This window comes from Astyanax mexicanus, chromosome 1, assembly GCF_023375975.1.
Source record: "Astyanax mexicanus isolate ESR-SI-001 chromosome 1, AstMex3_surface, whole genome shotgun sequence".
Classification (NCBI taxonomy): domain Eukaryota; kingdom Metazoa; phylum Chordata; class Actinopteri; order Characiformes; family Acestrorhamphidae; genus Astyanax; species Astyanax mexicanus.
In genome coordinates, this window is record NC_064408.1 from 126,478,157 (window position 1) to 126,496,226 (window position 18,070).

At 37.8% G+C, this 18,070-nt stretch overlaps 1 protein-coding gene across 1 annotated transcript in view; it reads right to left on the reverse strand.

Moving 5' to 3' along the window:
- Positions 1 to 5: 5 nt before the first annotated feature.
- Positions 6 to 18,070, reverse strand: part of LOC103042549 (calcium-transporting ATPase type 2C member 1) — a 185,594-nt gene continuing 167,529 nt past the window's right edge. Inside the window, exons 16-27 of the mRNA XM_049468592.1 lie at positions 15,838 to 15,942; positions 11,589 to 11,745; positions 10,493 to 10,663; positions 9,499 to 9,596; positions 8,904 to 8,954; positions 7,494 to 7,660; positions 7,336 to 7,404; positions 5,875 to 5,991; positions 4,074 to 4,221; positions 3,756 to 3,851; positions 1,245 to 1,386; positions 6 to 165 (exon numbers count right to left, since the gene is read on the reverse strand). Coding sequence (XP_049324549.1) covers positions 44 to 165; positions 1,245 to 1,386; positions 3,756 to 3,851; positions 4,074 to 4,221; positions 5,875 to 5,991; positions 7,336 to 7,404; positions 7,494 to 7,660; positions 8,904 to 8,954; positions 9,499 to 9,596; positions 10,493 to 10,663; positions 11,589 to 11,745; positions 15,838 to 15,942 — 1,443 coding nt within the window. The 3' untranslated portion in view covers positions 6 to 43. The remainder of the gene's footprint in view (positions 166 to 1,244; positions 1,387 to 3,755; positions 3,852 to 4,073; positions 4,222 to 5,874; positions 5,992 to 7,335; positions 7,405 to 7,493; positions 7,661 to 8,903; positions 8,955 to 9,498; positions 9,597 to 10,492; positions 10,664 to 11,588; positions 11,746 to 15,837; positions 15,943 to 18,070) is intronic.

Genomic DNA, 18,070 nt, shown 5'->3' on the forward strand with positions numbered 1-18,070 from the left:
CCGAAACGACACCGCTCGCCCTCTTCACCGGACGCAACGTGCGTCATACTTCGTGGAAGAAGTCGGCGGCGTCCGGCCGCTCGCCCCCCCGCCACCGCTCCAGCTTCTTTATGACCTCGGAGACGAAACAGACGGAGGACGTAAGACCCACCAGGAACAGCATGTCTGCACGGAGAAAACAACGAGAAAGAGACGAGAAACGACAAATCAAATCTGATCAGCTAAAAATTCAGGTTTTCATTCTGATAACTGGTTAATTTCATGCAGGAAAAGTGACATTTATTCTTTGAAAGACACCAAGGAAGAACCTCCTATATGACACATGCATTTCTGGACAAGCTGAGAGCTTAGTGATGATTCTGTAATGATTCAGCTTGTCCAGAAATGCATGTGTAAAGCGTGTCCTTCCTTGGTGTCTCAAATCATGAATTCTACAATTTCCCAACTGCTATTAAATTCTCTACTGACTACAAAAAAATAGAACAACAGATTTTACATCACTGCAAGTACAGACTAGGCATGCTGCCGAATGGACAGGACATCACTCAGGACAAGTGGACTGAAGTAAAAAAGAAACGATAAAGCAAATCTGATCAGCTAAAACTTCAGGTTTTTATTCTGATAATTGGTTTAATTTGATGCAAGGATTGATATTTCTTGCTCCTGGAATAGTAAAATTTAGGCTTTGAAAGACCACAAGAAAGGACACCACTTATGACACATGCATTTCTGGACAAGTTGAGAGCTTGTCCAGAAATGTATGTGTAAATGCATCATTTAGTGGAGTCATTCAAAGCATAACTTCCACTTAAAATAGGTAAAGCCAACAGGAGAATGTTTATAAAAATAAAGGCTTACTGCGTAAAAAAAACAACAATCATCCTGTAATATTTTACTGATTTTCTCACTTTTAGTGACACTTCTGTATCTCTCAGCTTGTCCAGAAATGCATGTGTCGTAAAGCGTGTCCTTTCTTGGAGTCTCAAATCATGAATTCTACAATGTCCCAACTGCTAGAAATTGGTGGTTTTCAAAGCTATTCTTCTGGATCTTCTATTTTTTATAGTATCTTTTAGTGCCGGTTGAGTATCAGCTTGTCCAGAAATGTATGTGTAAAGCGTGTCCTTTAGCTGTGTTTTAAAGATTTATGACTGGTTGGTCAGTGCAATTCTACATTTCGTTTGTTTTATTTGCTGCACAGTAATCGTAACAGGTTGGATAGAAGTAAGGATTGAATGTTTTACCAAAAATACTGAGGCTTTCAGTCTGAAAGACTTTCTGCAGGGGAGGGAAGTAGATGACGAGCAGTTGACCCATAATAGATCCCAGAACAGCGTAGCAGAAGGTCCGGTTACTGCACAGCCCCATCTCGTGCACCATCCGCGTCTGAAACCAGATAAATCTCACCTTGTGTTTTCAGCTTAATTACTCAGGAATCCCTTCACACATAAACATAATCCATACATGATTAGAAAGGGCGGAGCTTACTCTTTCTAAAAATAGCGATGAGACCCAGTGCGGTAAAGCTAAATCTACAAGAAACCCATTGAGAAAAACACCTAAAAAAGTGAAAAATCTCCTTCCCCAACCAATATTATTTACCTTTAGTGCTTCAAACATATTTATATGATGTTTCAAACCAAATAATATCAGTAAATAAAGACTCAAAAGTGTGAAACTACCTGCTTTACTCAAACTAAAGCTAGGTATGGTGTGCGCACTACTTTATATAGTTTTTATTTTACTTGCACATTTTAACTAAGTAGTTATTTTGCACTAAACTAAAGTTTTATGTATTTATTTATTATAATATATAGTTTTCTTTGTGTGTCCTGATTAAAATACTGAAAGGTATAGGCTGCTCTGAGTGTCAGGTTTTTAGTATCTACATGTATCCTAGAGGTGTGATTATTGATTATCAAGTTTGTCTGATGCTGTTTCTCCATGTATTTTATCAAAGTAATAATTAATAATCCATGTAATGAACTATATATGATCAATATTCTTATGCTTTCATCTCACATACACTCTAGTCTAGGAACCATTTTTGAAAAGATATCTTAGGTGTGAATATATTTAAACTCTATACATTCAAAAATAAGTATATATAAAAAAAAAAAACAGGCACTTGGTAAAATTTTGAGCAAAACATGATCAGTTCTGCATCCTTTTACATTTTAAATGATGATATTTTTGAGCAGCCGTATGTCTTCTGGAGTTAAAGAGATCAGGGCATGTGTCTGTCTGATATAATTACTGTGTTATAAGACCTGAAAGAGGAACTGACAACAAAAACGAAGAAAAAACACACCAAAACAGCCTAGAGTTCAAAGGGTTAATCCCTGAATCAATAAAAATATAAAATAAATAAATTAGAGATGTCAATGTTAAGGCGTTAATGCAGGTGATTTATTTGGAATAAGTAATGCATTACTATTTTTTTATGCAAATTAATTATGCCACCAGGTTTGACCCCAACTTCCGCCATAATCTGGTCTTAATCTGATCCAGCTATCAAATATACTTCCTTTTAATTTTTAATCGAGCTAAACTGCTGATAAGGCAGTTTAATCACATATATGAGCCAGATAATATACTGCTATGAGCTGCTCCATGCTGTTTACACACTAAAAGCGCAGAAATATGCAGCGTTTACTGCTCACATCTGTGCTGCAGGTCCCATTGAAAACACTGTGTGGTCCAACAGTCTAAAGCGCTGCCACTATGTTCAGAAGATCGCTGGTTCGAATCCTGGTCATGCAGCTTGCCATCAGCTGCAGGAGCCCCGAGAGAGCACAATTGTCCTTGCTCTCTCTGGGTGGGTACAGTAGATGGCACTGTTCTTTCCCCTCATCACTATGATAGGGTGATATGGATCAGCACAAGGCTGCGTCTGTGAGCTGATGTATCAGAACCGAGTCGCTGCACTTTCCTCTGAGTGTTAGCGCTGTAATGCTACTCGGAACAGTTCAAAAAGAGGCGGAGTCTGACTTCACATGTATCGGAGGAGGCGTGTGCTAGTCTTTACCCTCCTGGTGTTGGGGCATCACTAGTGATAGAGGGAGTCCTAATGAGTGGGTTGGGTAATTGGAAAATGGAAAAAATTATATATATAAAAAGAAAATCCATCCAGCGCTCGTTTGACTTTGAAAACGCGCCTTATAATCTGGTTTATTGAGTAATCTTATGCATGAAAATAGGCTAGAAAATATTATACTTTTTTAATTGAGCTAAACTGCTAAATAGGCACAGTTTATCTGATATATTAGCCATATAATATACTGCTATAAACAAACGCTGTCTCTGCTGCTCCATGCTGTTTACACACTCAGAGCACGGTATGTGCTGCATTCACTGCTCACAGCAGGTACACTGTGGCAGATGTTATTGTGCTTTTAAAAAAATAATAAAAATAATACATTTTTAATTAAATTATAAAATATATCAATTTTATCAATTTTTATTTTTATTCTGATTTTCTGCTTGCATGGTTTATTGGCCTGTGTGAAACCAAACCAAACAGGGAGAAACACTCCAAATAAATAAACTCATCAACTGATCCAGACCATAGAAACTAGAAACTACAAACTAGAAACTACAACTACAGGTGAAAACTTTCTTTTATACTCAGCTAATTAAGTTCTAATTCAGAAATCTTTACAATTTATTATTTTATTTACATTTAAATATCCACTTTAAAGACTACAAATATATATATATATTTATATTTTTTTATAATTTATATGTATATTTACCTGTGAGCGTGAGCTAAGAGCGTTGAACATGTCGAAGAAGACGAAGCAGGTGAAGGTCATGGTAGTGTCTCGTGGAGTGATCTCGTTGTCTCGAAGCTAAAAAAAAACACCACAGAGTAAAAAACACCAGAAATCAGCAAAAACAATCATCTGCTGTGTGAACAAAGCCTCGTGTTTTTCTCTAATTCTGGGTACTGATTATCCTGTGTTTCCGTTATTATATCCGAAATCTGAAACAGTTAGCATCAACAATTAGCTGTTAGCCATTACGTCTTATTCGGCATTTTTGGCTTCATAATAAAAGTCCTCAAACCCTACCTCCCTCCAGAAGACGAACAGCGTTCCACAGACGATGATGAAAGCCGAGGCCAGGATCTTAACGATCAGGCTGCGCGTGATGATGCTGTCCCGTACGTTACGCGGAGGCTTCCGGATCACATCGCCATCTACAGGCTCCACCCCCAAACTGCAACCACCAATCATCACACAGATCAAATTACAAAGGACATGAAATCAAGGCTATTGAAAAGAGTTTATCCTGTTTTTATTGGAGAAAGTCTACTGTCCACAGAAGACCTTCTACTATATGTTTCGAAGCTTTACAGTGAGGAAATGTGTGTTTGGTAGATGATTTGCTAATACATTTTATACAATTGGAGAGTCTGTGAATTTCTCTCTTGAATGGAGAACATTTGTAAGGAACATGTATTTATGGGATGAGAAGCAGAGCTGAGTATGTGGGTTGCGCCCATGAAAAATGAGCCAAACCAATCCGATCAACCAATCATCCATCCTCCATTTATCCATCCATCCATCCAACTAACTAACCAACCAACCCTCCATTTATCCATCCATGCATCCTTCCAATTAATCAACCATCCATCCATCCAACTAACCAATCAACCCTCCATTTATTCATCCATCCATCCAATCAATCAACCAACTATCCAGCCAACTCATAATGCAACCAACTGACAACCAATCCAACCAACCAATCAACCCTCCATTCATCCATCCAATCAACCAACCATACAACCAACCAACTGAACAACTGACCATCCATCAATCATCCAACTAACTAAACAACCAACCAACCCTCCATTCATCCATCCATCCATCCAGCCAATCAACCAACTATCAAGCCAACCATCCATCCATCCATCCAACCGCTTATCCAATCAACCATCCATCCCATCAATCAATCAACCAACCATCCATCCAACAAATAATCTATACAACAAATAATCCATCCATCTAACCAACCATCTGTCCGTCCATTTATCCATCCAACAATCCATCCATTCATCTAACCAACCGACCGACCGTCTATCCATCCAACAAATAATCCGTCCAACCAACCAACCATCCAGCCAAGCAAATGTTTATTTATCCATCCATCCATCTATCCAGCTAATCAATCAAGCAGCCATCCATGTAGCTAAGCAAATGCCATTTATACAACCAATCATCCATCCATCTAACAATTCGTCCATCCATCCTATCAACTGACTGACCATCTATCCATCCATCCAACCAATCAACCATCCAGCTAATCAACCAACCATCCATCCATCAAATAAATCCAGTCAACCAATCGTCCGTCCGTCCATTTATCCACCCAACAAACCATCCATCCATCGAACCAATCAACCAACCAATTTATAATCCAGCCAACCGATATAAAAACACCTACTAACCACTGTAGCATGAGCACAGAAGAGAGAAAGGCTCAAAACAACAGCAGAATAAGCCGCTTTCATTGGCAGAGAAGATTTCTTACAAATGTTCTTCATTTAAAAGAGAAATTAACAGTATAAGATTTACTAACAAACAATATACCAAACACACATTTCCTCACTTCCTGTGCTGTTTATATCCTGTGTGTTTTTATACAGCAGTATTATTCAACAGCACATCTTATTATTTACCCAAAACACAAAGATCAGATCAGATCAGATCAGATCGGCCGATACGTAGCTTTATGAGACTGTTATGGTATCAGGACATCTGTAATGTGTGATTATAAGACCTGTAATAATATTTGTATTAATTTATGCAGGGCGGTAGATCTAGTATTATCTGTACTCATATTCTCCATATGGCGGGTGGGTGTGGTTACCTCTGAGCAGGTGGTCCGTCCATAATTATATTGATCCAGAGGATCTGCATGGCGTTCAGGGGGTTAGGAAAGTTCATGAGAGTCGCCAGAGAGATCAGCGTAAGAGCTGCGATGCTCCTGAGAACACAAATACAACAATTATTAAAAAATTATAAAAAAACTAATCACACTTTTTACTCTAGAACAGGTTATAACAGCGTCTAGATCTGCTGCTGGTCAATAACATTACTGAGATGCTGGCTGAGGTAACGATATCAATCAATCAATCTCTCCAACCAAGCATCCAATCACAACCATCCATCAAACCATTCTTCCAACTAATCAACCATCCATCCATCCTTCCAACCATCCATCCCTCAATACAACCAACTATTCCCCCAACAGACCAACCAGGCAACCAACCAACCATCCAACCAACCAAACTATTCATTCAGCAAACTATCCATCAAACAAATTAGCCATCTATTCAACCAAACAACCATTCAACAAACCAACCTACTATCCAAACAAATTACCATCCATCCATCTAACAAAACATCCATCCATGCAACCAAACATAACCATCCAGCAAGCTATCCATCAAACTAACCATCCATCCATTCTTCCAAAGCACCATTCAACCAAACAACCATCCATTCAATTTAATCATTCATCCATCCAAAAAACCAACCGTCTATCCATCCATCCACCAATCTAGCAAACTGTCCATCAACCATCCTAACCATCCATCCATCCAACCAAACCACTACCCAATCCCACAACCATTCATCCAAACAAATAACCACCAAACTAACCAACTATCCATCCTAACCATCCATCCATCCAACCAAACCACTACCCAATCCCACAACCATTAATCCAAACAAATAACCATCAAACTAACCAACTATCCATCCCATCCATCCATATATCCAACCAAACCACTACCCAATCCAACAACCATTCATCCAACCAAATAATCATCAAACTAACCAACTATCCATCCCATCCCATCCATCCATCAATCCATCCATCCAACCAACCAACAAACTAGTCATCCAGCCATGCATCCATCCATCCAAACCACCATGCAACTAAATCACTATCCATCCATCCAACCAACCAACTAACCATCCACCCATCCTTCAAGCCACAATTCAGTCACACAACCATCCATCCACCCAAACCACCACCCAATCCAACAACCATCCAACCAACCAAATAATCATCAAACTAACCAACTATCCATCCAACCAACTCAACCATCCATTCATCTAACTAGTCATCCAGCCATGCATTCATCCATCCAAACCACCATCCAACTAAATCACTATCCATCCAACCAACCAACTAATGAACCATCCATCGAACCAACCAAACCACCATCAAACTAAACATCTATCCACCCAACCATCTTAATCATCCATCCACCGATCCATCCATCCATCCTCAGATCTCTGTAGTATATAGGAGAACTCTCACGTGCTGAGCTGAAATCGTACGAAGTTTTTGATGTTGTTATAAATGCCTTTTCCCTCCTCTATAGCCGACCTGCAGAAAACGACAGAAACGCTCAGATTAACAGAACATTAAATAATAACGTCAGAACGAGTTCCTCTTTTACTGAACTCAGATCTTACAGTATGGTCTGGAAGTCGTCGTCAACCAGGATCATATCTGCTGCTTCTTTACACACGTCCGTCCCCGTCTGACCCATCGCCACGCCGATATCTGCAGCCTTCAGAGCCACGGCGTCGTTTACACCGTCACCCGTCATCGCCACCACCGCCCCGATGTTCTGCAGAGACTGACCAACACAACACAACACAACACTCACACTTATTCACTAATATATACTCAACATCTACTGAAATATACTGTTACACTATTCCGTATCCAATGTATTCTGTAACCAATATATTTTTATGACTTTTTCATTACTTTTTCATGCCTTCAAAGCAATTTTTCATGACAATATGATTTTTAAAACGGTGCAGAAATGGACAATAAATCTAAAAATAAACTAAAACTATAATCAAAACTGATTCTAGTAAACCTATAATTAATCTGACACACTCAGATCCTGAGAGCCTAATTGTGTGGAGTAAAATTACTGAATTAACTTTATTTTTAAGCTAAAAATAGATTTTCTCCATTGAGAAACTGAAACACAAAGATTAGATGAAATTTCCACGACTTTTCCAAAACTTTCCAGGCCTGAAAATTGCTATTTTTAAATTCCATGCCTTTTCCAGCTTTTTCATGACCATATGAACCCTGAGTTTGTGATCCCTTTAGAATGTTCTATATTTCTGCATAAATATGACCAAAACATCATCAAAATTTCCTAAAATTTTAGATAAAACAAACAGGACAAAAATGTTTTACTTGCTCATTTATTTATAATTAAGAAAAAGAACCAATATTACATAATTTTCCTCACAATAACTGCCCAATTCAGCTCCGCCCACAACATTTCTATTGGATTAAGGTCAGAACTCTGACTTGGCCTCATTCCAAACCATTAACTTCAGTCTTCTTGAACCATTCTTTGGTAGAACGACTTGAGTTCTTAGGGTCGTTGTCTTGGTGCATGACCCACCTTTTCTCGAGATTCAGTTCATGGACAGATTTTGACATTTTTTCTTTAGAATTCTCTGATATAATTCAGAATTAATCAACGAAGGCAAGTTGTCCTGAGCAGGATGCAACAAAACATCATCCTAATCAAATTAAGATACTACCACCACCAGGTTTCACAGGTGGGAAGAAGTTCTTATGCTGGAATGCAGTAATATCATATCTAATACTGGAAAAATAAATAATTGAGTATAATATTTTTGTTTAAATTATTTAACTAATTTCTACTTATGTACTTTAAGGACTTTGGAATGAAAATCTGATGATGTTTTGAATCATATTTATGCAACAAAAAAAAATAGAAAATTCTAAAGGTTTTACAAACTTTAAAGCACCACCTTAAAGGCATGAGAATCACTTATAAAAGAGAAAATGTTTAAATGTGTAAAAAATAAATGTTATTTACTCACCTTGACTATTTTCAGCTTGTGTCGGGGGCTGGCTCGATAGAACACCACAATCTGACAACACACAAAACTAATCTTAACAATCTTAATAATAATAATAATAATAATCATCATAATAATAATGACAAATTCTAAGTCCATAAAACAGAGAAAATCTGGCTGATCGTTCCACCCATTCAGCTGCTACTTAGCTTTATATCCTCCATTACTAGTGATGCTAAATCATGCAGCATGATGCTGTAGCATTGTCGAGTAGCATCACAGCGCTAACACTCGGAGGAAAACACAGCGACTTGGTTCTGATACATCAGCTCACAGATGCAGCCTTGTGCTGATCCACATCACCCTAGGAGTGATGAGGGGAAAGAGTGCCATGTACTGTACCCTCCCAGAGAGAGCAAGGACAAATGTGCTCTCTCAGAGCTCTGGCAGATGATGGCAAGCTGCATGACTAGGATTCGAACCAGCGATCTCCTCTGATCAGAATCACTGCAGTTATTTATCCCAGTCAAACTCCAGATTAATACAGTTATAACAGAATGTATAGTGGCATAACTGGGCGTTATATCGATGGTGAAGATCAGTTACATAGTTTTACCCTGGAGACGATTTGCGAGAGCTGCTGGATGTCCATCACGTCCACTTCCTCTCCAGACAAACACTGAGAGCCTTTAGTGTACAAACCCAGACGACTCGCTGCAGAGAAACACACACAGTACCAGATATTTATACTAGAATTTTAAAGCATCTACGATTATATATATATATATGGAATATAATCAAGAGGAAGATGGATGATCACAAGCATCAAACCACCAAACTGAACTGCTTGAATTTTTGCATCAGGAGTAAAGCAGCATAAAGTTATCCAAAAGCAGTGTGTAAGACTGGTGGAGGAGAACATGATGCCAAGATGCATGAAAAAAACTGTGATTAAAAACCAGGGTTATTATATTATTATATCTCTTAAAACTTTATGAATATGAACTTGTTTTCTTTGCATTATTTGAGGTCTGAAAGCTCTGCATCTTTTTTGTTATTTCAGTCATTTCTCATTTTCTGTAAATAAATGCTCTAAATGACAATATTTTTATTTGGAATTTAGGAGAAATGTTGTCTGTAGTTTATAGAATAAAACAACAATGTTCATTTTACTCAAACATAAACCTATAAATAGCAAAATCAGAGAAACTGATTCAGAAACTGAAGTGCTCTCTTAAATATTTCCAGTGCTGTATGTGTGTAAAACAGCTGCAAAAATGTGGCAAAAATATTATTTAAGCACATTTTTACAAGACAACTGTATTTATCATGTTTTCACATGTAGAAAAAAATGCATTTGCAGTGGCAAATTCTTTTATTTAGCTTTTCAAATATCTCTTAATGCAAAGTACTTTGATTTTTCTACATTTTTTGCAGCACATCATCTAATTAATCAGGATTATTTACACACTGTGATAAAATACACAGTTGGGTCTGAGACAGAGGCAGACGGACACATATTGTCGATACAATAAGAATTTTTTTTTTTACGATATGATAAAATATCGATATATTGCTCAGCTCTAACTCTACAGTAGTGAAAGTCTCACCGATGGCCACGGCTGTCTCCTGAGAATCTCCGGTGATCATCTTCACCGCCACCCCGGAGCTGATGAGCGTCGATACAGCGTCCTTCACCCCCGCCCTCGGAGGATCGATGATGCCCACCAGCCCCAGAAACGAGAGGTTACCCATTTCCGACCCGGAGGCGAACGCTAGAACTGCAGCAAGACAATAAACAATTATAGGATTTAAAATTTTGACATATATGTAAAAAAAAATATATATTTTTTTTTTATATGAACCTCAAAATCGATGTTTAATGCGACAGTCTGTGGAATTTTAAGACTTGGAATTTAGAGCCCTCTCTGGCGGGAATGTGTAATTGCAACAATGAAACTCTGCAGAGTTTGGGTAATGCAACAGGACGATGACCCAAAACATGGGTGACTGAATAGAACAGCCTAACTAAACAGAGCTAGCCAGAAGGTAAAACAGACACAGATCCAAACCTGAGTGAGTGCTGTTTTAGCTATTCACATGAATTCCAGCTATTCACATTAGGTTTCCAGATTTACACTAAGGCTGGGTGCAGCAGCATTAGCAACAACAGCTAACCACTGCCTGACAGCGCTACACTGAGAAACCCTAAGTGTTCCGGTAAGCCAGAGTGATATTAGTGATATTAACGCTCATCCCATGTAGCTTGTTTTAACAGGGTAAACACAGGGTAAATACTCACCTCTCAACAGTGATAGAGCTAGCGCTAAGCGCAGTTAGCGGCTAATGCTACTAATTCTGTTCCAGCAGTGCTAGCCAGAGAGTTAGAAGCAGACTACAGTCTGAAATACTCGCCTTTAAACAGCGAAATAGCTAGCACTAACTTAGCACTGTGGTTAGCATCTAATGCCAATGCTGCTCCATCCTTGGTGCTGGAGATACTTCAATAAAAACTCAACCTTATAACTCTGTACTTCAGTAGAGTGGCTTTACTGCTCCTTAATACCTGGCTGATAGAATTCATACATAAGGAGCACCGGATTATAAGGAGCACTGATGATTTCTGGGTAAATTAAGTTAGGATTAGGATTTTAAGTGTGATTAATCCAGTAATCTCTGTGGTGGAGGAAGTGAGCAGTTCAGCACCTCTGAGTCCAGCAGTGCCCATGTAGCTCTTCTGCTGCTGGTAGAGCTCCCTCTGCTGGTTGGTGAGGGGGAGGGTAACTCCTTTACTGTGGAAGCTGCTGCAGAAACGGATCACCTGCTCAAAAGCTCCTTTCACAAAGAACACGGCCGGCTTATCCTGAAGAGAACATCAGTCAGACGTTACGGTACAGTACTTTAATAACAGCACTTCAATACTCAGCATCTGATCATTAATAATGTATTTATTTTTGCCAAAATCTGCTGCTGCTTCCCTACTCTCCGATTTATAGTATAGATATTTATCTGTTTATGTATTTTATTCTTTATTTTATATTTTATTCTTATTTTACATAATTGCTATTTTGGTGGAACTGGACCTTGAGAATACAATTTCGTTCCACCTCGTGTACCACATTAAATCAATTTTATCAAATGATCAAATATACACATGTAATTTTCTGGGGACAGAAATGGCACCGATTTGGCAGAATATACCACATAAAGCAACACTACTAAGTACAATATTAGTATTGCACTTAGTGTACTTAATATTAGTGCATTTAATATTGTACTTAGTATTGTACCTAGTAGTGCACTTAGTAGTGCACTTAGTAGTGCACTTAGTAGTGCACTTAGTAGTGCACTTAGTAGTGCACTTAGTAGTGCACTTAGTAGTGCATTTAATATTGTACTTAGTATTGTACTTAGTATTGTGCTTAGTATTGTGCTTAGTATTGCGCTTAGTAGTGCGCTTAGTAGTGCGCTTAGTAGTGCGCTTAGTAGTGCGCTTAGTAGTGCGCTTAGTAGTGCATTTAATATTGTACTTAGTAGTGTACTTAGTATTGTACCTAGTATTGTACCTAGTATTGTACCTAGTATTGTACCTAGTATTGTACCTAGTATTGTGCTTAGTATTGTGCTTAGTATTGTGCTTAGAAGTGCGCTTAGTAGTGCGCTTAGTAGTGCGCTTAGTAGTGCATTTAATATTGTACTTAGTATTGTACTTAGTATTGTACTTAGTATTGTACTTAGTATTGTACTTAGTATTGTACTTAGTATTGTGCTTAGTATTGTGCTTAGTAGTGCGCTTAGTAGTGCGCTTAGTAGTGCGCTTAGTAGTGCGCTTAGTAGTGCATTTAATATTGTACTTAGTATTGTACTTAGTATTGTGCTTAGTATTGTGCTTAGTATTGTGCTTAGTATTGTACTTAGTATTGTACTTAGTATTGTACTTAGTATTGTACTTCGTATTGTGCTTCGTATTGTGCTTCGTATTGTGCTTCGTATTGTACTTAGTATTGTGCTTAGTATTGTGCTTAGTATTGTGCTTAGTATTGTACTTAGTATTGTACTTAGTATTGTACTTAGTATTGTGCTTAGTATTGCGCTTAGTAGTGCGCTTAGTAGTGCGCTTAGTAGTGCGCTTAGTAGTGCATTTAATATTGTACTTAGTATTGTGCTTAGTATTGTGCTTAGTATTGCGCTTAGTAGTGCGCTTAGTAGTGCGCTTAGTAGTGCGCTTAGTAGTGCGGTTAGTAGTGCGCTTAGTAGTGCACTTAGTAGTGCATTTAATATTGTACTTAGTATTGTGCTTAGTATTGTGCTTATTGTACTTCGTATTGTGCTTCGTATTGTGCTTAGTATTGTGCTTAGTATTGTACTTAGTATTGTACTTAGTATTGTACTTAGTATTGTGCTTAGTATTGTACTTCGTATTGTGCTTCGTATTGTGCTTAGTATTGTGCTTAGTATTGTACTTAGTATTGTACTTAGTATTGTACTTAGTATTGTGCTTAGTAGTGCGCTTAGTAGTGCGCTTAGTAGTGCACTTAGTAGTGCATTTAATATTGTACTTAGTATTGTACTTAGTATTGTGCTTAGTATTGTGCTTAGTATTGTGCTTATTGTACTTCGTATTGTGCTTAGTATTGTGCTTAGTATTGTGCTTAGTATTGTACTTAGTATTGTACTTAGTATTGTACTTAGTATTGTACTTAGTATTGTGCTTAGTATTGTGCTTAGTATTGTGCTTAGTATTGTGCTTAGTATTGTGCTTAGTATTGTGCTTAGTATTGTGCTTAGTATTGTACTTAGTATTGTGCTTATTGTACTTCGTATTGTACTTAGTATTGTGCTTAGTATTGTGCTTAGTATTGTACTTAGTATTGTACTTAGTATTGTACTTAGTATTGTACTTAGTATTGTGCTTAGTATTGTGCTTAGTAGTGCGCTTAGTAGTGCGCTTAGTAGTGCGCTTAGTATTGTACTTAGTATTGTACTTAGTATTGTACTTAGTATTGTGCTTAGTATTGTGCTTAGTATTGTGCTTAGTAGTGCGCTTAGTAGTGCGCTTAGTAGTGCATTTAATATTGTACTTAGTATTGTACTTAGTATTGTACTTAGTATTGTGCTTAGTATTGTGCTTATTGTACTTCGTATTGTGCTTTGTATTGTACTTAGTATTGTGCTTAGTATTGTGCTTAGTATTGTGCTTAGTATTGTGCTTAGTATTGTACTTAGTATTGTGCTTAGTATTGTGCTTAGTATTGTGCTTAGTATTGTGCTTAGTATTGTGCTTCGTATTGTACTTAGTATTGTACTTAGTATTGTACTTAGTATTGTACTTAGTATTGTACTTAGTATTGTGCTTAGTATTGTGCTTAGTATTGTGCTTAGTATTGTACTTAGTATTGTACTTAGTATTGTGCTTAGTATTGTACTTAGTATTGTACTTAGTATTGTGCTTAGTATTGTACTTAGTATTGCGCTTAGTAGTGCATTTAATATTGTACTTAGTATTGTACTTAGTATTGTACTTAGTATTGTACTTAGTATTGTACTTAGTATTGTACTTCGTATTGTACTTCGTATTGTACTTAGTATTGTACTTAGTATTGTACTTAGTATTGTACTTAGTATTGTACTTAGTATTGTACTTCGTATTGTACTTCGTATTGTACTTCGTATTGTACTTAGTATTGTACTTAGTATTGTACTTAGTATTGTACTTAGTATTGTGCTTAGTATTGTACTTAGTATTGTACTTAGTATTGTACTTCGTATTGTACTTCGTATTGTACTTAGTATTGTACTTAGTATTGTACTTAGTATTGTACTTAGTATTGTACTTAGTATTGTGCTTAGTATTGTACTTAGTATTGCGCTTAGTAGTGCACTTAGTAGTGCACTTAGTAGTGCATTTAATATTGTACTTAGTATTGTACTTAGTATTGTACTTAGTATTGTACTTAGTATTGTACTTAGTATTGTACTTAGTATTGTGCTTAGTATTGTGCTTAGTATTGTACTTAGTATTGTACTTAGTATTGCGCTTAGTAGTGCACTTAGTAGTGCACTTAGTAGTGCATTTAATATTGTACTTAGTATTGTACTTAGTACTGTACTTAGTAGTGTACTTAATATTGCACTTAATATTGTACTTAGTAGTGCATTTAATATTGCACTTAGTATTGTACTTAGTAGTGCACTTAGTAGTGCATTTAATATTGTACTTAGTATTGTACTTAGTAGTGCACTTAGTAGTGCGTTTAATATTGTACTTAGTATTGTACTTAGTACTGTACTTAGTAGTGTACTTAATATTGCACTTAATATTGTACTTAGTAGAGCATTTAATATTGCACTTAGTATTGTACTAAGTACTGTACTTAGTAGTGCATTTAATATTGTACTTAGTAGTGTACTTAGTATTGCACTTAATATTGTACTTAGTAGTGTACTTAGTAGTGCATTTAATATTGTACTTAGTATTGTACTTAGTAGTGCACTTAGTACTGTACTTATTGTACTTAGTACTGTACTTAGTAGTGCAATTAATATTGTACTTAATATTGTACTTAGTACTGTACTTAGTAGTGCACTTAGTACTGTACTTATTGTACTTAGCACTGTACTTAGTAGTGCAATTAATATTGTACTTAATATTGTACTTAGTACTGTACTTAGTAGTGCACTTAATGTACTTAAGTGCAATTCTACGTGCAATACTAAGTATAATACTGAATACAGTACTAAGGACGCCTATATCAATGTGAACAATTGTGTCCACCAATATCATGTTAAGAGCTGTTATTATTAAAAAAAGATTGTATGTATTTACACAGTTAGTATTAGGGGTATTCTAAGAAGAAAATACAGTATTTGATAAAAGGGGAGTGTTAATTAACTCAATAATTAATTCAATAAGTAATTAAATAAATACAGGTAAAATGATACTGATGATTCTGACCTGCTGGGTTCGGTGAACACAGCGAACAGCCATCCACTTCTGTTCAGAGGAGAACGGGATTTCCTCCAACCTCACAAACTCCTGCTGCACACCCTCCAGACCCATCTACACACACAGAGATGCACAAGCATACAGAAAAAAAGAGAAAAAGAAAGAGATAATCAGAATTTGAGCATAAATAAAAAGTAATCTACCTTCTGAACTTAGCAGTAATAAAATAAAATGTGGTTATGATGCTAAAAACTCGCTATAAACATGCTAAAAACATGTTGAGGCCAAACTCTGATGACGTGATTAATCGTTTTTAGAAAAAAAAAAACATTTAATTGCATGCTTTAAAGAGGCCATTAAAACCATTAATAGCTGAAATGTGTTCCTTTGAAGTAATAAAAACACACCAGTCCTGCTTAACATTTATAGAAACATTTCCTAAACTTTAAAAAACACTTTTATAGTGGTAATTTCTGCCTCTGCAGCACCGTCAGGTTCAAATGTGCTACAGGCGAGGATGATGTGTCTGTGTACTTTGGTACGCGAACGCTAACAATATGCAAATCATTCAATCAATAATACCGCCCCCGGCTGATTGACGTCCAATCGTCTGCGTCTCACCGCTATCAAAGGCACACTGCTGCTGCAGCTCAGCCAAATAGCTCTCCCTCCTGCCCCGCCCATAAACCCATTCATCACCCAGTACCCGTCCTTACCCTGACCATAAACTCATACATCACCAAATTCCCCCTTACTGCCCCACTCCTAAACCCATACATCACCGAGTACCCGTCCTTGCCCTGCCTCTAAACGCATGCATCACCCAGTATCCGTCCTTGTCCTGCCTCTAAACCCATACATCACCCAGTATCCGTCCTTGTCCTGCCTCTAACCCATGCATCACCCAGTGCCCATCCTTGCCCTGCCCTTTAAACCCATACATCACCCAGTGCCCTTCTTTGCCCTGCCCTTTAAACCCATACATCACCCAGTGCCCATCCTTGCCCTGCCCTTTAAACCCATACATCACCCAGTGCCCTTCTTTGCCCTGCCCTTTAAACCCATACATCACCCAGTGCCCGTCCTTGTCCTGCCTCTAAACCCATGCATCACCCAGTTTCCATCCTTGTCCTGCCTCTAAACCCATGCATCACCCAGTACCCGTCCTTTTCCTGCCTCTAAACCCATACATCACCCAGTGCCCATCCTTGCCCTGCCCTTTAAACCCATACATCACCCAGTGCCCTTCTTTGCCCTGCCCTTTAAACCCATACATCACCCAGTGCCCTTCTTTGCCCTGCCCTTTAAACCCATACATCACCCAGTGCCCGTCCTTGTCCTGCCTCTAAACCCATGCATCACCCAGTTTCCATTCTTGTCCTGCCTCTAAACCCATGCATCACCCAGTACCCGTCCTTGCCCTGCCTCAAAACCCATGCATTACCCAGTACCCGTCCTTGTCCTGCCTCTAAACCCATACATCACCCAGTGTCCGTCCTTTTCCTGCCTCTAAACCCATACATCACCCAGTACCCATCCATGCCCCACCTCTAAACCCATACATCACCAAATTCCCCCTTACTGCCTCGCTCCTAAACCCATACATCACCCAGTGTCCGTCCCTGCCTTGACTCTAAACACATACATCACCCAGTGTCAAATTTTGCATTTTTCAAATTTTAGCTGGGGGTTAAATTTGACAGTAGTAATTGATTCATATTAACCCCAAAATAAAACATAAACTCGATATTTAAAGTAGTAGTCTGCAAGTTTTGTGGTTTTGGGGATTTGGAGACCCCTCTGGTGAGAATGTGTAACTACAACTGAAGAATGTTGGTTGCTAAATTCTGTCCTTATTGCAGGTATTTGATTATTAAAGTGTATTTAATCCTCTTCTTTAGTAACACAGATGCTGTAAAGTATCGTAGATAATTATCCTGTGATATATCGAATATCGTTATGAGATTCTCTGTGATTTAACACCTTCAGTATCTACAGTAGGTGCAGTATTTCTCCATCACTCTCTCTCCGGGCTGACTGCAGGTGTTATTTATCTTTAGGGAGGGTTTAGTCTGAGTTTACTCAGCTGTATAATACTGAGGTGAATATCCGGCTCTGCTCTGTGTACTCAGCTATTCTTCTACAGGTGCTGGTCAACGAATTAGAATAATTTGAAATAGTGCAATCATGAAATTCTTTGAATGCATTTTTTGTGCAGAAAGCAAATCAGGTGTTCACCGCA